The following is a 20,027-nucleotide window of genomic DNA, read 5'->3' as shown; positions in this document are numbered from 1 at the left end:
TCCCCAGGTCTTCCCCTATAAAGGACGGCCAGGCCAGCATATCTACTGATCCTGTTTCATCCACAGATCTTTCCTATGAAGGAAGTTGATGAAACTCTGGATCCTGTTTTATCCACTTTTCTTCTCTGTACAGGCCGCTATCTAGATGGGGTTAAAATCTTTCTGCAATAACATACGGTGGACCACAACATACACCACCCCATCCCCCACCCCCCACCCCCCCTCCCCGTAACTTAAGATTACAATACACAAAATACAGAAAACAAACATCAACATGGATATTTATTTTGACATCATCATATTACTGTACAGGGAAAAAACGATTAGTACATCAGCAGTGTGCAGAGGTTAAGTTAACGAAGCTCTCACACAGGACAAGTGTTGATAACAGCAAACAAATAAGATCTTCAACAATACATCATGTCCAAATGCACCCAAAAACACCGTTTCCTAACAAGTACGGCAAAATATTATCCAGTAAACTCAATTTCAAACAAACTTTTTGAACTTGCAAATCAGTTTGTTATAAATATAACTTACTCTTTGCATGAAAAGTAAAAACTAAGTTCATCACTGTAAATATATTACAATAATCAAGATTATCATTAACCAATGGCAATGTACCCGAAACAAACATTTTCTTGGCCAGATGGATTGCATTATCTGTCCTAAGAAATGATCAAAGGATATACTTAATAACATTACATAATATTTCCCAAATAATGATTGGATATATGATAATTGCACCAAGAGGAACAAACATGAAATTAATCTTGATAAATGAATATCCCCACTAAAACGCCTGGCAGACAGAACACTATACAGCAAAGCAACTGATTACTATGATTGGCTACACATCCTGTACACTAGACATGAACAGGAACTGTGCAGGAGGAAACCTATGGAGATCATACAACTGTTTTAGACCACAGATGCTTTCATTGGCATCAACAGCTTAATCACATTGGCAACTGGAAAGAATACAATAAATTACATCATTGAAAACCATAATTTTTTAAAATAATATTCATACAATTTTAGACAAAATACTGGTGTAGCAAATCAAGATTCAAGCTGATATATCTTTCCAAATATTATTTCATTGGTTTATCAGATTACCATTTGGTTTGTCCACTTGTTTGGCATAAATCTTTCTCAGCATGCTTAAGTAGTATGAGAAATAACGACTCCATTCCCAGTGCAGAATAAATTCTTCAATTTACGTCACATAAACCAGTCAAACTGACAATCTTTTCACTTTGACTTACCACAGAAACAGGTCAGGGATAACCACAACATCTGTGGTTAATACATCAATCGAACAGTAACACACAACACGATGTAGGAACCCACTTCCGAAATACAGACATTTTCTCTTACACATAGTTACGGTGTACACTCATGCACATAATTTCTTTTATTTTTTGGAAAAAAATTCTCGTAAAATGTGCAGGCTCAAAGTGAAAATGTATTCATCAATGCCGGAAAGACCCTTTTCGTGAACACCTTGTGTCCATACTGACTGTCAGTGATCCATTCATACAATGTGCACTGCTATTTTGACTTTTACGTCAAGTGGAATCTGTTTCATTGGATAATCAACAGGTGTTAAAAAATATTTTTTTTAAATGTAAATAATGTAAATTTTCCCAGTTTGTAAATGTCATTTTGCGCAAGCTTTATGTATTCCTGCATATGCATGTATTTTGGGCCAGTGGCCTTTTATTGAATAAATTGTCTGTCTGTCTGTCTGTCTGTCAACAGGCGTTGATGTTTCATATTTTTTTTAAATATATAAGGCTATGAGAAATATGCCTGAAGCAGAACACACCTCAATGGCATATCATATCCCAGTCTGTGGTGACCCCTAACCATCTGGAGCATCTGCTGCCAAGTTATAACACAGCTCAACAAAACAATCTTCTTCTTTTTCGTTAGTCAGCAAAAGGTTGCATCGTTCTTAAAAGGGAAATTGATATTGGATGCGAAGTGGATGCAGACCCATTACACTTCCTGGAGACATTCAGCGTGTGAGTGAGATTGGTTCAACACTGCTGTGTATCGGGTTCAGTTACATCACAGCGTGTAAGCTCGGAGTAGGAGGAAATCCCAAAGTGCTGCATGTCGAACGTTTACCTCTTGGGTGAACCCTTGGGTATGATGCTGAAGAACCAAGAATCAATCAGAACCAATCTGAGTGAGTGAGTGAGTGAGTGAGTTTGGTTTAACGTCGCTTTTAACAGTATTCCAGTTATATCACGACATGTCAGCTTAATGCGGGAGGAAAGCTTGAAGTGATGCAGGTCTCAGATGTTTACCACTTCGGTGAAACCCACGAGCACAGGTAAGGTGCTGACAACCTAGAAACATAATCTGGGCGAACAGGGCTTCCAACCCACAATCATAGGTTTCTGACGTGCCCAAGGGATGCAACTCTGCACAGCGAACTGCCGTGTCACCCGTGCCCACTGAGAACCAATCTGAACTCAACACCTGTGGTAATAGGTTCCTGGCATGCCTGAGGGGTGCAACTCTGCACAGCGAATTGGGGCACTTAGCAACTGTGTCAAGCATGCCCTTACAAAAGCATTCAGTCTTGTGCGCCTCTCTAATTACATTTTCCCACTACACACATAACCACATGCTATGCTCAGTCTTTGACCCCAATGGCAAGTATCACTGCGCAAGGATATATATTATCTGGGTATGTTCCTACTGTCTTTAGACAAGCTTTCTCACCTAATGTTTGATGTTAACATCTTTACATATTTGTCTATGGGGTTAGCAAAGGATATACAAAGTCACAAGGGCTGCAACTAGTCCTCCCACAATGGTGCATCATGATGCATTGTGCCACAATATGAGCAGTACATCATTAGGTCATGTATCGATACAATACAAACACATGGATACATGTTTGCTTTTTGTTTTACACCGCACTCAGCAGTATTCCAGCTATATGATGGCAGTCTGTAAATAATCGAGTCTGGACCTGATTGACATCATGAGCATCGATCCACACAATTGGGATCGATGACATGCATCAACCAAGTCAGCGAGCATGGCCACCCGATCCCATTAGTCGCCTTATACGACAAGCATAGTCACCTTTTACGGCAAGCATAGTCACCTTTGACGGCAAGCATAGTCACCTTTTACGACAAGCACAGTCACCTTTGACGGCAAGCATAGTCACCTTTTACGGCAAGTATAGTCACCTTTGATGGCAAGCATAGTCACCTTTGACGGCAAGCATAGTCACCTTTGACGGCAAGCATAGTCACCTTTGACGGCAAGCATAGTCACCTTTGACGGCAGGCATGCAGGTACGTGTATAAGAAACTAGTCTGTTGGTATGAGAGAGTGTCAGTGAGTGGGTTTAACGCCACTTTGAACAGTATTCCAGTTATATCATGTCACGTCAGCTTACTGTGGGAGGAATGCCAGTACAAACCTAGAAACATAATTGGGGCAAACCGTGAATCGAACCCACAATCATAGGTATTTGGCATTTCTAAGGGGCACAACTCTGTATGGAAACTGGACTTTTATAGTCAGTTAACTCCCTGGCCTCAGGAAGATGCTTTGTACAGTATTTTAGTTACCATGGCAGCTCGATGTGGGAGAAAAAGCCACTGTAGTATATTAACCCATGAGCATGTGTATTGCAGTCTTGTGCTCATATGAGAGCCTTACCATCAAGATGTCTTGTGACAAAGTGTAATGTTACAGGTGTATTAATCATGTGATCATATTATAATATATACAGGCCAATGGAGTTTTCGTATTTTTGATTAAACTCTAATACTCATCAACTAAGTAGACAGTTAAAGCAGAAAATATGCATATATGTATTTACAATTGAGAGATATCGCACTTTAACATCACACCATATAAAATTGGTTCAGAAACTTTCCAAATTTTCAATGACATTTGCCCAGAAGGTTAGTCTCCATTTCGAAACAAAGGGTAAATACAAGATAAAAATGAACTACTGAACAAATAGTAATCCCACATAGAATATCTTCTAAGAAAATCTTCTAAGAAAATCAAATTAAATTAACGTACTCATGTTAACACTGGCCATCTCTTTCCGAAATCAACTTTCAACATTAAAAGTAAACGATGCTTCATAGTTATAAGAGTTCTTATGTCATCATTTCTGATGCCTATTTTTATCATACTTTGTGTCCGAAAAAAGTGAGTGAGTGAGTATGGTTTAACGCCGCTTTTAGCAATATTCCAGCAATATCTCGGCGGGGGACACCAGAAATGGACTTCACACATTGTACCCATGTCGGGAATCGAAACCCGAGTCTTTGGCGTGACGAGCCAACGCTTTAACCACTAGGCTACCCGACCGCCCCGTTGGAAAAAAGAATGAACTCACAATTCAATTACGAATACTGAAGGAAGGAGTATTTGTATCCTTTGTATCTTGAATAAAATAATTGGATACTTAAAGGTAGTCATCAAGTGTTCATTTCATTTGCTGCTTAATCAAAATAAATCGGACATTCAAGCTATCTTAAGTCTTTCCACAACCTGTTAAGTCCTTCTACAAAGTGTTACAAACAGATAGGATGCTTTGTCAAAAATACACATTCAGTACTCGATTCAGCATGATCCCAAACCAAAATTGGAAATAGTAATAGCAGAGACTATGGACTCAAAATAGATATATACAATTAAATGCTTGTTCAGTGTTCCAAATAAAAGAGGGTTTTTGGGTGCTCGAAGTTTGCTCACATAGTACATTAATCCAGGATCCTCCAAAATCTTTAACCTTTAACAAAAGGGTAGTGACAAGGATGCCTTGAGTTACATCATTGGTTTCAAACAATGCTTGCTCATGCAAAATTTGAAAATTGAAAAAATTGTTCATTCGATCATACACAAATGAAGCATAAAGATAGGGAGCCATGAAGACTGGCGTCCCCTGAGGCTGGAAATATCAAATTCATGGACAACAGCACAGGGCTTTCAGATAACTGTAGCCCTTGAAAGACTCATAGCACAATTTGTGTTTTCTAATTAATGTGAATTATTTGGAACATTGATTGGTCCTGAAGGCGAACCTCATATTATGGTCATCCAGAATGTTTTAAGTATGTTACATGTTTCCAGTTAGTCTGAATTCATGGACAGCAGTGAGTTGATGGTTGCATCCTTGTTGCCGCGGTTCGCCTCAAACACCGATTTCACCACCTCGTCTTCCATATTTGGGAACATGTCCTTGACCTGTTGGAGGTCCTGTTCTGTGTACAAAGGTCCTCGTTGCTGTTGCTGCTGCTGCTGCTGCTGCACCATCTGCTGTGGGTACACCATCCCCGGCTGCACACCGGGCTGCATCCCTGGTGCAACTCCAACAACTAAAGAAAAAGCAAGAGTACTGTTGATCATGAAACTGAACGCGCCAGGTTCACCACACATTGCATGAATCACATAATAAATGCACCCAATAAACATTACATATTCAGAGTGTTATGTCTGTTATATATACTTATCCTGAATTACATATTGCAAATTCCTCATACTAAGGAACAGGGATAATTCTAGGGTGGAGCCTTGTGCTTTTAGCCCCTTAATTTGAAAAAAGGCCCACATTTTCAAATACAATGGGGCATTTTAACATTGCGCTGTATGGGCGTAACTCTGGACTATTTGAAATTTTCACATAAAGGGTCCATGTCAGAAAGTTCCTAGAGAACCCTGAAGACCTAACTGGAAATGAATGATGATCTAGTAGCGTCTTCTGTACTCTTTTTCCTAACATGACCTATATGACCTCCGTGACCTAGCCGGTAACTCCAGTATCATTGACAGCTTCCTGTCTTGAGCAACAACGCAATCGTCGAGTTGTCCGTGGTGATCATCAACCTGGCGATGGTCAGTTGGTGAGCCCAATGTTGAACTGCTTCTAGTTCCAGATTGTTGATGTGCCACTGTGTTTGTTCCGGAGACCATAGCTCTGCCGCTGTCTTATGGAAGACGTAGGCTCCCCATCCTGTACGCTCCCCATCCTTGGAGTGAGGCGTCTACGAAGAGGTGATGGGACGCCTTGAAGTCTGTCAAGGAGACGCCTTCTAAGGCGTTCAATGGGACCAACCACCAGTACAGGTAATGTAATTGCAGGCTCCTTATGCAAGGTGCCAGAAACAGTTGTAGCAGTCTGATGTTGAGCCATCCCCTGCCTGTGAGGTCTTGTGCTGCTTTGCGTAGGCCTCGTAGAACTTGCCCCTGGTGGACCAATTGGGGGCCGATCTTGTCCCATCTTGTCCCATCGGTCAACCAAAATCAATACAGTTTGAAAGACAAGCATGAAAGGATAGATTCTTCGAAATCACATAAGAGATCATCTCTCACATCCTTCATAGGTAGTGAAGAAGAACATAATGACATAAAGGGGTGTGTCAGATGTCACGGATGTCATGTTGGGCAAAAGAGATACGCTGATAGATCATCATTCATTTCCAGTTAGGACTCTGTAGTAAGAGCAATGTGCAATATGTAATGCAGGGCCCCGTTCCACAAAGCGATATAAGCGCTAAGATGATCGTAACTCCCATACTTTAACATAGGCTTACGATGTTCGTAGCGCTAAGATCGATTTGTGGAACGGGGCCCAGGATAAGTTAAAAATAAAGAAACTATAAGTTGGACTTAGTGCTTCTCAAGGTACTGTGCAAGTCTTTCCTATTTGGTTTACAATTGTTATGAAGGTGTCCCTGTTCTTGGTATTCTTGTCAAATAAGCTTATAAGTACAGGCAAACACAATGCATCCAGACATGAACCCAGTCTCTGAGCTAAGCCACAAGTCCGAAGATGAGTCTATTTAAATCTCTTCTGGTCTAGAAAGATTATCTTCCACGAGGGCATATACTAATTGTACTGAAAATAATACAAAAATACTGTCCAGACCAGTAGACTTAACAGACTGTCTGACTGTCAACCTAATGAAAATGTCTCACAATAGTGAGTGAGTGAGTTGGATTTAACGCCGCTTGAAACAGTATTACAGTCATATCGCAGAGTGTCAGCTTAATGTGGGAGGAAAGCCCGAAGTGATGCAGGTCTCAGACTTTTACCACTTCAGTGAAACCCACAAGTACGGGTATGGTGCTGACAAACCTAGAAACATAATCGGGGCGAACCGGGATTCAAACCCACAATCATAGGTTTCTGGCGTGCCAAAGGGACGCTACTCTGCACAGCGAATTGCCACCTGTGCCCCCGTCTCACAATATCTCGCACAAAAGACAACAAACATAAGTAGGTGTAAGCATTGCTAAATATCACAAAAAAAAGGAATGTTGCACATATTGCGGCAGTTGATATCTTTCTACACGAATGCTACATGTGGAATTGTTTCTCTCCTACTCACCGACAGGCTGTACTGCTGGGTAGTACATAGGCATCATAGCGGGAACTGTCTGGAACGTGGGGGGCGCATACGTGAACGCTGATGCCGGCATATCTGCCGCAGCCTGAAGGACAAACAGTCTCATGGTACAGGTATATCACTATTGCCATAATGAGCTTATCAATAGTCAGTGCGTGGGTGAATGAGTGAGTGAGTTTGATTTAAAGCCGCTTTGAAAAGTATTCCACCTTATGTCACCTTAACGTGAGGGGAAAGCCCAAAGTGAAGTGTTTATAAATAGATTTACATCACTTCCCCATCTACCAAACACCTTGCCTTACATCATTTTATTATTAATACAGTTTTAAAGAGCATAGTATATGAGTGTTCATGTCATACTATGTTTACGACACTCGTGCCTAAATTCTGGTATTTCACGAGCGAGAGTGTGGGAAATACCGGAATTTAGGCACGAGTGTCGTAAACATAGTATGTTCTATTTATTAGCAAAGAAAACAACTACCATCTTCCCAAGGCAAGAGAGTTAACTGACTATAAAAGTCCAGTTTCCACCCTTGCCTAAACTAGGCTGGTATTATGGAGTAACATTTTGGCTTGACTAACGAGTCTATGCATAGTCCAATCAAAATCGCTCACCGAAATCAAAAACTGTCATGCAGATTTCGGTCGATTGAAGGATTTGCAAAGCATGTGAGCCAACTCGTTGTCAGCAGATATTTTCCAAATCTTTTCATGTTTTTAATCAAAGTGCAGATGTGATTTGATGCATTTCACGATGTAAGACCCGTTTTATTATCGATCCGATCGTCCTGACTGGGCGCCACCATTTTGTGTGAAGCAAACGGAAGTGATACGACAGGTGGAATCTGACTGGTTCATAGGAGAGGCTTAGAAGGGACATGATTGGTAATAGCCACTGGTGGCGCTACAATCGAGCCCAGTAATTCCAGCCCAGTTCGGCAAGGGTGGAAACTGGACTATTAAAGTCAGTTAACTCTCTTGCCTCGGGAAGATGGATGTCTACATACAGAGACGAATTTTAGTGTGTACCTATGACAGCAAGTCGCAACAGCAGTGGAACCACAATTTGTCGAATGACGTCAACAATCTACAGCTATAACGTCGTTTAAAGAGAGTGACATCATTGCGACCTCACATCACAATAAGATTCATATGACGCCAACAATGCTGTTCGGATGACGGAAATAATACACAGTCATTGCGTGATGTGATATGACCCTAGGGAACATATGATTTTTATGTACCCCGATATGTTTGCCCTCGTAGGCAATAAATAATGTTATTGCATGGGATGTTGATAACACCTTTGCTTGTCTGTTGGTCCGAAGCTGGGATGTATGAAAAGGTGACTACAACTAAATTGTGAAAGGAATGAATGTCTTTGAATTGTATCTTAATTGCATGGATCGATGTTCATGATGTCAATCACTGGATTGTCTGGTCCAGACTTGATTATTTACAGACTACCATCATATAAGTAAGGATAAGAAATTTATGGATGAACAACCGATGGTTATCATCACTGCCCTTGTGTGTACACAACAGGCTTCTCTACCCCAGTATAACAATATCCACCCTACTGTGTAAACATTGCCTCTTACGTGTATATATACTTGCTTACTGCACTCTGTATAATCACTTGCTTGATAACGGTGTTAGAACCTACACCGAAACGTCGCTCTTAATTGTAATAAAGAAGTTGTTCATCCATAAATTTCTTATCCTTACTTAGTACTCCAACTTCTAAATGCCTATCAAACAAGTTACCATCATATAGCTGGAATACTGCTGAGTGTGGAGTTAAACAACAAACAAAAAATAATTGGCTGATGAAGCAATTTTTGGAATAAACCAAAAAAGAATCAGGCAACACCAACTGATGGACTTCTGTTTCCTGAATTGCTGATAATAGAAGTGATGGGGCTTGCACTGATTGATGTCACAGATTTCGTATGGTTGTCTTCAGGTTTTTTTATGCTAATGGTTAAAAAAGCTATAAGTATTTATTCAAGAATTGACCTCACTATGTTTTAACATTTAAAACCGTTCTGCACACTAGTTTTTACGTTTGTACCTCCATCAAAACAGAAAACTATTGAAGTCAATTCTTAAACAAACACTTTTTCATCTTTGTGGACACATCTTTGAATTTGATTAGTAGACCACTGAACCATGTTGAATGCATGACTGAGTGTCAGCTTGGGAGAAAAGCCTGAAGTGATGCAGGTCTCAGACGTTTACCACTTTGGTGAAACCCACGAGCACGGGTATGGTGCTGACAAACCTAGAAACATAACCAGGGCGAACCAGGATTTGAACCCAGGATCGTAGGATTCTGCTGTGTCCAACGGACGCAACTCTGCCCCACTGAACCAGGTTGAAGTTACTTACTGTGAAGCTCATCACAAGGTTGATCATTCCCTCCTTCTCGTCTCCTTGGCGACCACTCAGAGGATACCAATCATCCGAAGTTTCGCCATTCAGGGACGATGCCGGGATAGTGACGTGGGCCCATGCAATCCGGTCATCCACCGTGAAGGACCTCTGTTGAAAAACACAGACGTTATTCTTTGTTGTCTTTTGACACTGTTTTACACAGTTTTTTTTGTAGATATATATGCCAAGAGGCAAAGGCAAACCCCAAACAAACAAATTTTGTCAGAGTTGAATTCCTGAAAAACATACAAGATAAGCTTTGAGAAATGTTATTGATCTACTTATCCTATCTCACATGACCTGTGGTGCTAGATGAGTTTCAGTAGATTGTTTTTTAAGAAGCTGGAAACCTTTGTTTAGGCACGTTTCCACTTAGGATGGAAAGAAGAATGAGAAATCCATAGTGTGGGATAGGAAAACATTTTTAAAATTTCAATTTGAGGTAAGGCTCATTTTAACACAAGATAATGAAATCTTGGGCATCATAAAGAAATTTCAAAGTTGTTGCCTATTGATGTTGGACAGGTTGAAGGGTAAACAAAAATGTCAAAATGTCGGTATGTCAAAATGTCGTTATGTCAAAATGAACAAGCTCAGGGATTGATCTAACCCTACACAGAGGCCAGTATTCGTCCCTAAGTCTGCAGCAAATGTCAGTATAAATTCCAAAACTGGAATTCGAACATTCCAAATCATGTTAATATAGTTCTATCTAATGTTTGTTTGTTTGTTTGTTGTTTAACGCCACACTCAGCAATATTCCGGCTATATGACGGCGGTCTGTAAATAATCGAGTCTGGACCAGACAATACAGTGATTGACAGCATGAGCATCGATCCATGCAATTGGGATCGATGACATGTATCAACCAAGTCAGCGAGCCTGACCACCCGATCCCGTTAGTCGCCTTTTACGACAAGCATAGTCTTCACGGGTCTCTATCTAATGTGAAGGCTTGGTCTGGTCAACTTGTATTTTAGTGATATGAGGACAAATATAGAAGGCCTTAATGCTTAGTTTTACATTACTGAATGTTAATACACAATGTTAAAAGACCTCTGAACTTTGAGAAAACACTAAGTTTTATAAAATCCCAATTTCGAATGATATAACACTTTTCCCCATATTTGCTTGCCGTGGGCGCCAAGTGTGGAATCCCAGATAAATCCCTAAAGACAGTCATTACAACAAGAGCTTGTGGGTTGATCTACAAAGATGTATTCAATGAGTATAGACTGCCTACAATACACTCAGTCAAAGACCCACAGCATTATCATGAATGCATTGAGACCTGCCGATATTTGCCCCGAAGTTTGAAGTAAATGTCAGTAACAATTCCCAAATTGGAATTAAATATTTGCCAAGTCCTGTTATTATGGTAAAGACTAATGTTATTGCTCTGCATTCTCTGACAACATGACCAATGAACAAGGAGAGGCTGTCATGTTTAATTTTACATTTTTGCTTTGAATGAAATGCAATCTCATTAAAATCAGATCTTAGTTCTCGCTACCGCTAAACAAAGATCTGAGGACATCCTATTACGGGTCACGTCAGACCGACCTTGCGAAAACTTTGACCGACCAATGGAATAACCAATCAGAAGGCAGGTTTCTCGTGCTTTACGGCACTAATTTCAAATTGGCAACTACGCTTCGAAACATATTTTGACAAATTCTCGATTACAAATTTGAAACCTAAACAAAAGAACATTCTAGAATGGCTGATAGATGGTCTAGATTATATGGATTCAGTCGTTAAACCCTTAACTATCGTTCTGAATACCCTGTGTTAAAGTTTTCGAGGTTGCATGATTAAAAATCACATTCCGACTGTCACTTTCATGATCTGGTAAGCGACGCTCTGATTGGTCGGATGAAAGGTCGTTCTGACGTGACCCCTAATGGGATGTCTTCAGATCTTTGTTTAGCGGTAGCGAGAACTAAGGTCTGATTTTAATGAGATTGAATGAAATGTCAAGTTACACCTAACTTACGAAAATAAGGACTTTTTAAGAAAATCCCAAATTTGGAACAAATTAACTTTTCCCAATTTGTCTGCCAAGGGCAGTTAGTTTGGAATCCTTGATAAATCCACAATGATAGTATGACTCTAAGTTATCGCAGGCTCTATTGTTGTGGTATCACTAAATCTCTAATCCACACACCCTGTCAACTGATTCCTTATGCAATTCAAAGCACAATATTTCATTGGCATGATTGGTTGATCGAATACAGGACTCATTGCAGTATGTCACAGCTACTTGCAAGTATACATGTTAACTATTTTTATGATAGTTTCTGGAGGGTTTTTGAAGTGGAATTACCCCTACCTTCATTCGAAAATTGGTTAGAAAAGAACCCATTTGTTTAGACTAAGTCACCTGACCCAACCTTAGCCGTATGCATAATCCAAAACAGGAAGTGATGTAAACCACATAATCCACCCGTATCACATCACATCACTACTTTTATTATTGCAGAATGTCAGGGAATCCCAATGTTACAGTTGAGGGAATTCCCTTTCTGCTCAAGTGTATTGTCATGCACAGGACATTTAGCGACTTTCATGCATATTCATTGTCCAAACTACCCTTTGAAACCGGATTCAGACAGTTTGCACATCGGGTTTTCAATTCATATCTCAATGAACCGAAAAAAATACACAGTCAATCCTTAATTAACTAACACGATAATATAGGGTACCATCTTACATATGTTCATTATGGCAAATGTACCAAGTGTTGGACACACCTCATTATAATGGACACAATGGACACAATAGACTATTCAAATAATTCAAAACATTCATGTTCAAAGAGCAACTGGTAAACTGTCTTACCTCATCAAAGATCTCGATATACATCGAATCCACTCCATTTGGGAGATACCTAAACATAGAGCAACAGAGTCATCAATCACGACCTGCTTCCTTGTCCAACCAAGGGAAGATAACTCTAAGCAGATCTTGTGCCCCGGCGGCACATGGGGCCAGTCAAGCATGGGGTGAGTGATCAGATGTAAAGGGTGTCAGCTGATCAGTATTAAGACAGTGAAACCTCATTTATCTGGACAGTTCCGCTCCAGTTGTAATTGTCCACATCAACAAATCTCTGAATTAGTGAGGGGCGGTCGTGTAGCCTAGTGGTTAAAGCGTTTGCTCGTCACGCCAAAGACCAGGGTTCGATTCCCGACATGGGTACAATGTGTGAAGCCCATTTCTGGTGTCCCCCGCCGTGATATTGCTGGAATATTGCTTAAAGCGGTGTAAAACCAAATCAACTCACTCACTCACTCTCTGAATTAGTGAAACATGAATCATATTAAAAAAAGGATCCCCATGGAGCCATTAGACCTGGGACCACTTGCACAAAGCAATCTTAGCGCTACGACTATCGTAAGCCTATGTTAAAGTATGGGAGTTACAATCATTGTAGCCCAAAGATTGTTTTGTGCAAGTGGGCCCTGGTCAATGGTTGATTTTTGGCCCTGAGTCTGAAGTAACTGACAGTAAAAATTCCATTTGCACACACAAATTCCCAATACCTCAGAATTTACGAAAACAAGAACATTAAAAAAATCCTTTTGAAGAAGATTCCAAATTTGCCTGCGAAAGGCACTTAGTTTGGAATCCTAGATATATACCTGGAACCCGTTCCACAAAGCAATCTTAGTGCTAAGTTGGACGTAACTCACATACTTTATCATAGCCTTACGATCAACATAGCACTAAGATCGCTTTTGGAATAAGGCACTAATCCCTTTAAGGCTTAAAAAAATAAAAGAATTGGTTCTCAGGCATTAGTTTTTGAAAATATAGTGCGGGCAGGCAGTGTCTTTTTCTTATTCTTTTTTGGTTGTTAAAATTAGTATGTAACCAAATAAACAATTGTGTAAATGAACCAGGGAAAGGGCCTCCCTACATAAATGTATACCCTGATAAGTAAAATACTGGAATACAGTGTTTGACTACCACTGGACTTTGACTATTTAAGGATTTTGAATTATTTTTTGTTTAGAAAATGGAAATAAAAACGAAACATGCGGTGCCTGAGAACCAAGACTATTATTTGTTTTTAGCCTAACTATAGTAAAATGTTTCAGACAGTGATCATCTGGACGGTTTTCTGGATTAGCACAGTCCGGAATAAAAAGGTTTCACTGCGTGTATTTTTCAGATCTAAATGGTTTAATATAAATATCCAACTGTAAACAGAAGGGGTGTCACTGTTCCTTTTGTTTTGCCAGCTGCACTTCTTTACTCCTGCACCAATTGAAACTTGACTACACAACATATGAAAACCAATCATTGTTCAACATTTTTGCATAAAGGTATCATGGTGTTTAACGTTACGTCCAAGATTATTGCACTTATATAACATGCACGTGTGTGTGTGTGTGCGTGGCTGCTTGAACTAGTCCGGACTAATGCTGATTTATAGTGCTAGCCCACTGAGATACCATGCCGCAGTTTGACATGAATATCCCACTCAGACACAGTATAGTGACTCCACTAGACCATGGAGGCGCTCCATAAAGGTATCGTAAATACAAGTTACTAATATGATGCGGTCACAAGTAGAAGTGCTATCTCACATCAGCTCTTAGAGAAGGTAAGCTTGGGCCAGACAAACCAGCGGGTGATGCTGTGTGCAATACTCATGCCATTGGATACAATGACCAACAGCTCGCCCACTAAACATTGACTTGCTTCTGGCCAATGACCACCCATAAAGTATTTATCACTGACAACAGACATTGTGACCATCTAATCCCCTGTCATTTCATTGAAAGAGGGTATTCAGGGGACAAACATATCATTCATCAATCAGTGGTGATTGTGATTATAAACCTCTGTTTCACCAATCAGTATGGAGTATTTTCCAAACATATGGTAGGATGGGAATGCAGCATTTTCCTGAGGCAAGGGGGGGTAATTGACTATAAAAGTCCAGTTTCCACTCTTGCCAAAAGAGCCTGGAATTATGGAGTGATATCTTGACTGGATTAACAAGTCTATGCATAGTCCAATCAAAATCACATAACGAAATCAACATCCAGTTCTTAAACTGATTTGATGCACTTCGTGAGGCAAGACCCGTTTTATTACAATTTAGATCTTGCTTATCTGTCAGATTGTCTTGACTGGGTGGCACCATTTAGCTTGAAGCAAATGCAAGCGACATTAGAGGTGGAATCTGATTGGTCAATAGGAGAGACATGGAAGGGACGTAACTCTTAATAGCCACAGGTGGCGCTATGATTGAGCCCAGAAATTCAAGCCTAGTTCGGCAAGGGTCGAAACTGGACTTTTATATTCAGTTAACTCTCTTGCCTCGGGAAGAAGGGGAATGCATATGCCTCAGATCGATTCAATATTTAATTCATGTTAACAAAAGCTTTTCCTGCCACAGCAAGCCTGATGCAAGCTCCTTACGTCTGCACAGTCTTGTTCCATCTGGGATTTTTTGCGCCATTACAAGCTGTGGGCGTCTCAAACACCGTGTGCCCCAGTCTGATTCTGCAGTAGGGGTCCATCTTGGTCAGACCGTAGTTCTTCGCCAGCTTGGCCTGAAGGTCAAACAAGCCATGTACTGTGACAATGACAATACTGTATAACCCACAGGGAATTCCTTTTACATGTGAAAGTGCATAAGTAAATGTCATATATGATAAGATACACGTGAAAACACATATAGCGATACACACAGAAACAGCACTGAAAAACAGCATGGAATATTTAACGAAATGTACCGCATCAGAAACAACCATCTAAAAGCCGAATACTTGCAGGGATAAAAGATCTTTATAACCTGTTTGTTCAAAGATGTGGCATTAGATATCGCCATCCAGAAGGTAAAGGAAAATTCTCTGAATTTAGAATGTGATTGAGGTCAGATAAAATTGTATTAGAAGGATTAAGAACATGAGTGGCAACCCTAATAGCAACGAGCATGCCATTTAGAAAGTGGTCAAATGTAACAAATGTTATATTTGGGATAACACATTCTTAGTAAAGTACAGATTCTTGTACTTTTTTGGGTTGAGTCCCGTCCGGGGTTCGAACCCACACTTGCCAGAGTGAGGCCAGACCTACCTGAACGACAGTAATGCTGAGTCTGCCAACTATGTTGGCAGGCATCATCCCCACCCCTGCTTGCTGCTGAGCCTGCAGGATCTGGGCTATCCTCTCGTCCTCCATCATCTGTGTGGGTTGCCCCGAGATACGCAGGAAGTCAGTGGGGAGATCCCCAACCATCACCTGTAGCAGACGACCGAACATGATTGAAATATGAATAAACATAATATTTACGGTGGCAGTCGCAGAAGCAGGATGTCATGGGAAGCACCTATCTAACCCACCCCAAATCCCATTGTTCAGACACCTTCTGTGTCAATCTGTGTCCGTCTCTCTATCATCATGATCAAGAGTTTTGTTTACTTTGTGATTGGTACTGTGTTACCTGAATGGTTTTTTCCCAAATCGGCCTCTGGGTCTACTGGTGTCCAAAATGCAATGTCTGAACCTCTCTATAAAGTTATTGCAGAGATAGTCCAATAAATGTCCAATAAACTATCCTATCCCAGTTATCCTATTCAGCGGGACAATACAGGAGAAATTAACACAACTGTTAAACTAAGGATTAGGGATCTTATTCTGGGCAAAAGATTATGAACTAACATAGACTGGAAAATAACAAAAGTTTGCCACTAACGTGGCTATATCACCCCCCACCCCCACCCACTGTTGCAGAATTTATGACATAATTAAATCTAATCAAACCCTAACCTTTTTTAACCGAGGTGGAACTTGTCATGGAAACGTAAAAAAAAAAAAAAATTCTAAAATTTCTAAATAGCAAAAGGCACCAGTTCAGCATGTACCTGACAAACCTGCAAAGTTACATGAAAAAATATTGAACGGTTTATGAGTTATGCTCCGGAAACGAACCCTACCCTCACAGAACCTAAGTCCATCTTGTTGCCATGGAAACGTAAAAAATAAAAATTTCTAAAATTTCTAAATAGCAAAAGGCACCAGTACAGCATGTACCTGACAGACCTGCAAAGTTTCATGAAATAAATATTGAACAGTTTCTGAGTGATGCTCCGGAAACGAAATGTGACGGACGGACGGAGCCCGTTTCTATATCCCCCGCCAACTTTGTTTGGCGGGGGATAACCAGTGTATAGTCGACCAAGTCATCTATATCCCCCGTCCATTTTAATATGTTATGGTCCGAAACCAGGTAACTGACCCAACATTTCTCTTAGCCCATGTCAAAATAGCTAACAATGGAAATTCTAAACAAACCATTTCTAAAACTCCCTAATATCAAATGGCACCAGTTCAGTATGTGCTTTATATATAGACAGGCAATGTTTGGCAAGGAAATATTTCTGGAAATAATGCCCAGTAATACAAATTTCTAAAATTCATAAATAGCAAAAGGCAACAATTCAGCATGTGTCTGATAGATGTGGAAAAATTTATCCGAAATCGAAACCTACCCTTATTGTTTTTTAAGTCCAACTTGTTGCCATGGAAACGTAAAAAAAATTTTTTGTGTAAACATGCAAAGTTTTGTAAGAAAGTATTTAACGGTTTTTAGTTATGCTCCGGAAACGAACGCCACCCTTATAGAACCTAGGTCCAACTTGTTGCCCTGGAAACATAAACAATTTTTTTCTAAAATTACTAAATAGCAAAAGGCATCAGTTCACTATGTGCCTGGTAGATATGCAAAGTTTTGTAGAGAAATATTTAACACACACACACGCAAGGACGAAACCCATTTCTATATCCCCCACCAATTTTGTTGGGACGGGGGATAAAAAGATATTGAGTAACTTTAAGAGCAGTGGTACATCGATGATTTGCAAACCACCATCATATACCTCAACTATTGCTGAGTGTGGTGTAAATATATGAAGGAAAAAAAAGAGAAAGCTCCGCAGATCAGTCGTTCATTGTACAATTGGCGTACCATGACACACTACAGGTCAAGTCAGCGAGCATTACGTGACTTTAACCACTGGTCCAAAGCCTGAGTCTTTCTTCTGGTCTAGTAAGATCACGCAATACTAGTCCATAAACTAAGAGTGAGACTAATCTACACTGAAAATATTGCCAAAATACCTTTTTCCGGCTAGTAGATTCAAAAGTTTGACACCCATTTTAGAGGTATTTCGGACCCATTCTGATCGTAGACTCCTCAAGGAGTACAGTATTCTACGTAATAAGCGCCCCGCTCTAATAAGCGCCAACAGCGACATTTGCTAAGATATTGGCTAGTGAACAATCCCAATTAGCACCCCTTCCGATTGATCAATGTACACAAGACTTATTTATTTGCGTATAATACACACTCGTGTGTTATATGCACCCTTAATTATGGGCATTTAATTCTGGAAAAATATATCTGTCGTACATAAACTCTGTATTTTTCACCAAAATAACATTCTAATAAGAGCCCCCTATTTCTAATTTTGAGAGCGCCCTGGGCGCTTATTACGTTGAATACGGTATATAACATTACCACGCAACAAGTCCTCATAAAGATGTATGAGATGGCTACACAATCAATCGCAAAGAACAATGAAGAACCAAACATGTTGTTTTTTTGCGATAAAACATTGTTTTATCATGACGTCATTTCTGGTGATTTGAAAATGCACTAGCAACTTGATGACGTCATATATTTGACGTGGTTAGTTTTCAGAGGGAAGTGTCTAGACATGTGTTCCCTATAGATGTAGCTGGGCTATGCAGATAAACGCAGTGGCCGAACGATCACATCCAAAAGTAGGAGATATGGCAATCAGTATTAGGAGAAGAGGTACACATAGTTGATGTGAGGATTGTGAGAAAATGTGGGAAATACAATATTTAACCCACCTGTTCATAAAATGGAAATGTCTGACATTTCTGAGGCCTATTCAGGGAGTCATCATTATCCAAATTTGGGTAGATTCTAGGTATTTTAAAAACTTGTACAGTTTATCAACATCCTTAAGAGGCTGTACATAATGTTGATATCTCTGTTGATGTTAATGTTGATGTTTATCATACAATAAAACACAAAAGGGAGAATAAACCACTCTTGTCTGTGCCCCTCTCGGTTAGTTCTCCCTGCAGTGTTCTATTGTATGATAAACAACTCCCACTCGGCGTTTATTTCTTAAATACATGAAATCTTTCACAACATAAGTAATATACAGTAAACTACGTTTATAACGAACACGCTTTTTACAAACTGACAGATATAACAAAATGTGTTTTGATCCCGTCCATTTTCTGTATATGCTGTATTGATGTCTGGTTGTTGATGAAATATAGTGATAGCTAAATAGACAGATTTTTTATTCATGCACCGATTGTCTTTAAATGTAATATCCAGTTATGTATGACTGTTTAATAATCTCATACCAACTTTGACTGGAGTAGGTCCAATAGTTTTTCAGATATTGTAGTAAACGTCGGTACCTTAAATTACCTTCCAGACTATAAGTGAGATGTTTTACGGTTGTTCATGTGATTAGCAAGCGAATTATGAATGTTTGGATCCAAACTTAAGCATCCGAAAACCCATAATACGATAATGCCATCTGCAAATAATGGCCGTTATTATCAATGATTATTAACATAAGCTTTATTCGTAACAGTATTTTTAGTAGTAGTGAGTAGAGACATTTGTTTACATTATAACCGAATACTCCATCCATGAAATTGGAGCCCAAGCAAAAGGAAAAGATACTTTGACATCGGAGACGTGCGATTAGATTAGTCAACATGGTGAAGTGAGTGTCATTTTAGAATGAGCGCGACGACGTTACTGCGCCAGATAAAATGCGCAATTTAACACCTTTTGACTATATTATGGGTAACATTAAGAAAACAATCGTTTTAAAATAATGACACAGGTCTACAAGTTGTAAAGTTGCGTAAACAATTTAGAAAAAAATAGCACCAGACAACACGGAAATAGAATGTTTTCATTCACAGAATCGTATGAAACACACCTCCGTTGCCTTAGTCCAGTCAAATAATGTAATTAAATGGAAGATAAATGCAGATAAATATTGTTTAACAAATATTAAGCGAATAATAAGCACCTGATTTCGTCGATTGGTTGAAGCCGACATCTTGTTTGAGAATGATGATACACTGTCATGTGAAGAGGGA

General features: G+C 39.7%; 1 protein-coding gene across 1 annotated transcript; it reads right to left on the bottom strand.

The window, feature by feature from the left end:
• Positions 1-269: 269 nt before the first annotated feature.
• On the bottom strand, positions 270-20,027 carry LOC124125486 (toll-interacting protein B-like). Its single transcript, XM_046488810.2, has 7 exons — positions 19,958-20,027; positions 15,939-16,103; positions 15,279-15,412; positions 12,684-12,732; positions 9,798-9,950; positions 7,386-7,488; positions 270-5,372 (listed from the first exon to the last, which is right to left on the bottom strand). Exons 1-7 carry the CDS (start codon positions 19,985-19,987, stop codon positions 5,128-5,130), a joined length of 879 nt encoding a protein of 292 aa, XP_046344766.2. The 5' UTR covers positions 19,988-20,027; the 3' UTR covers positions 270-5,127.

The sequence above is a fragment of the Haliotis rufescens genome, unplaced genomic scaffold, assembly GCF_023055435.1.
Source record: "Haliotis rufescens isolate VD_foot unplaced genomic scaffold, xgHalRufe1.0.p SCAF_5, whole genome shotgun sequence".
Taxonomy (NCBI): Eukaryota; Metazoa; Mollusca; class Gastropoda; order Lepetellida; family Haliotidae; genus Haliotis; species Haliotis rufescens.
The sequence above is the reverse complement of the archived record's forward strand: the minus strand, read 5'-3'. Positions and strand labels throughout refer to the sequence as shown.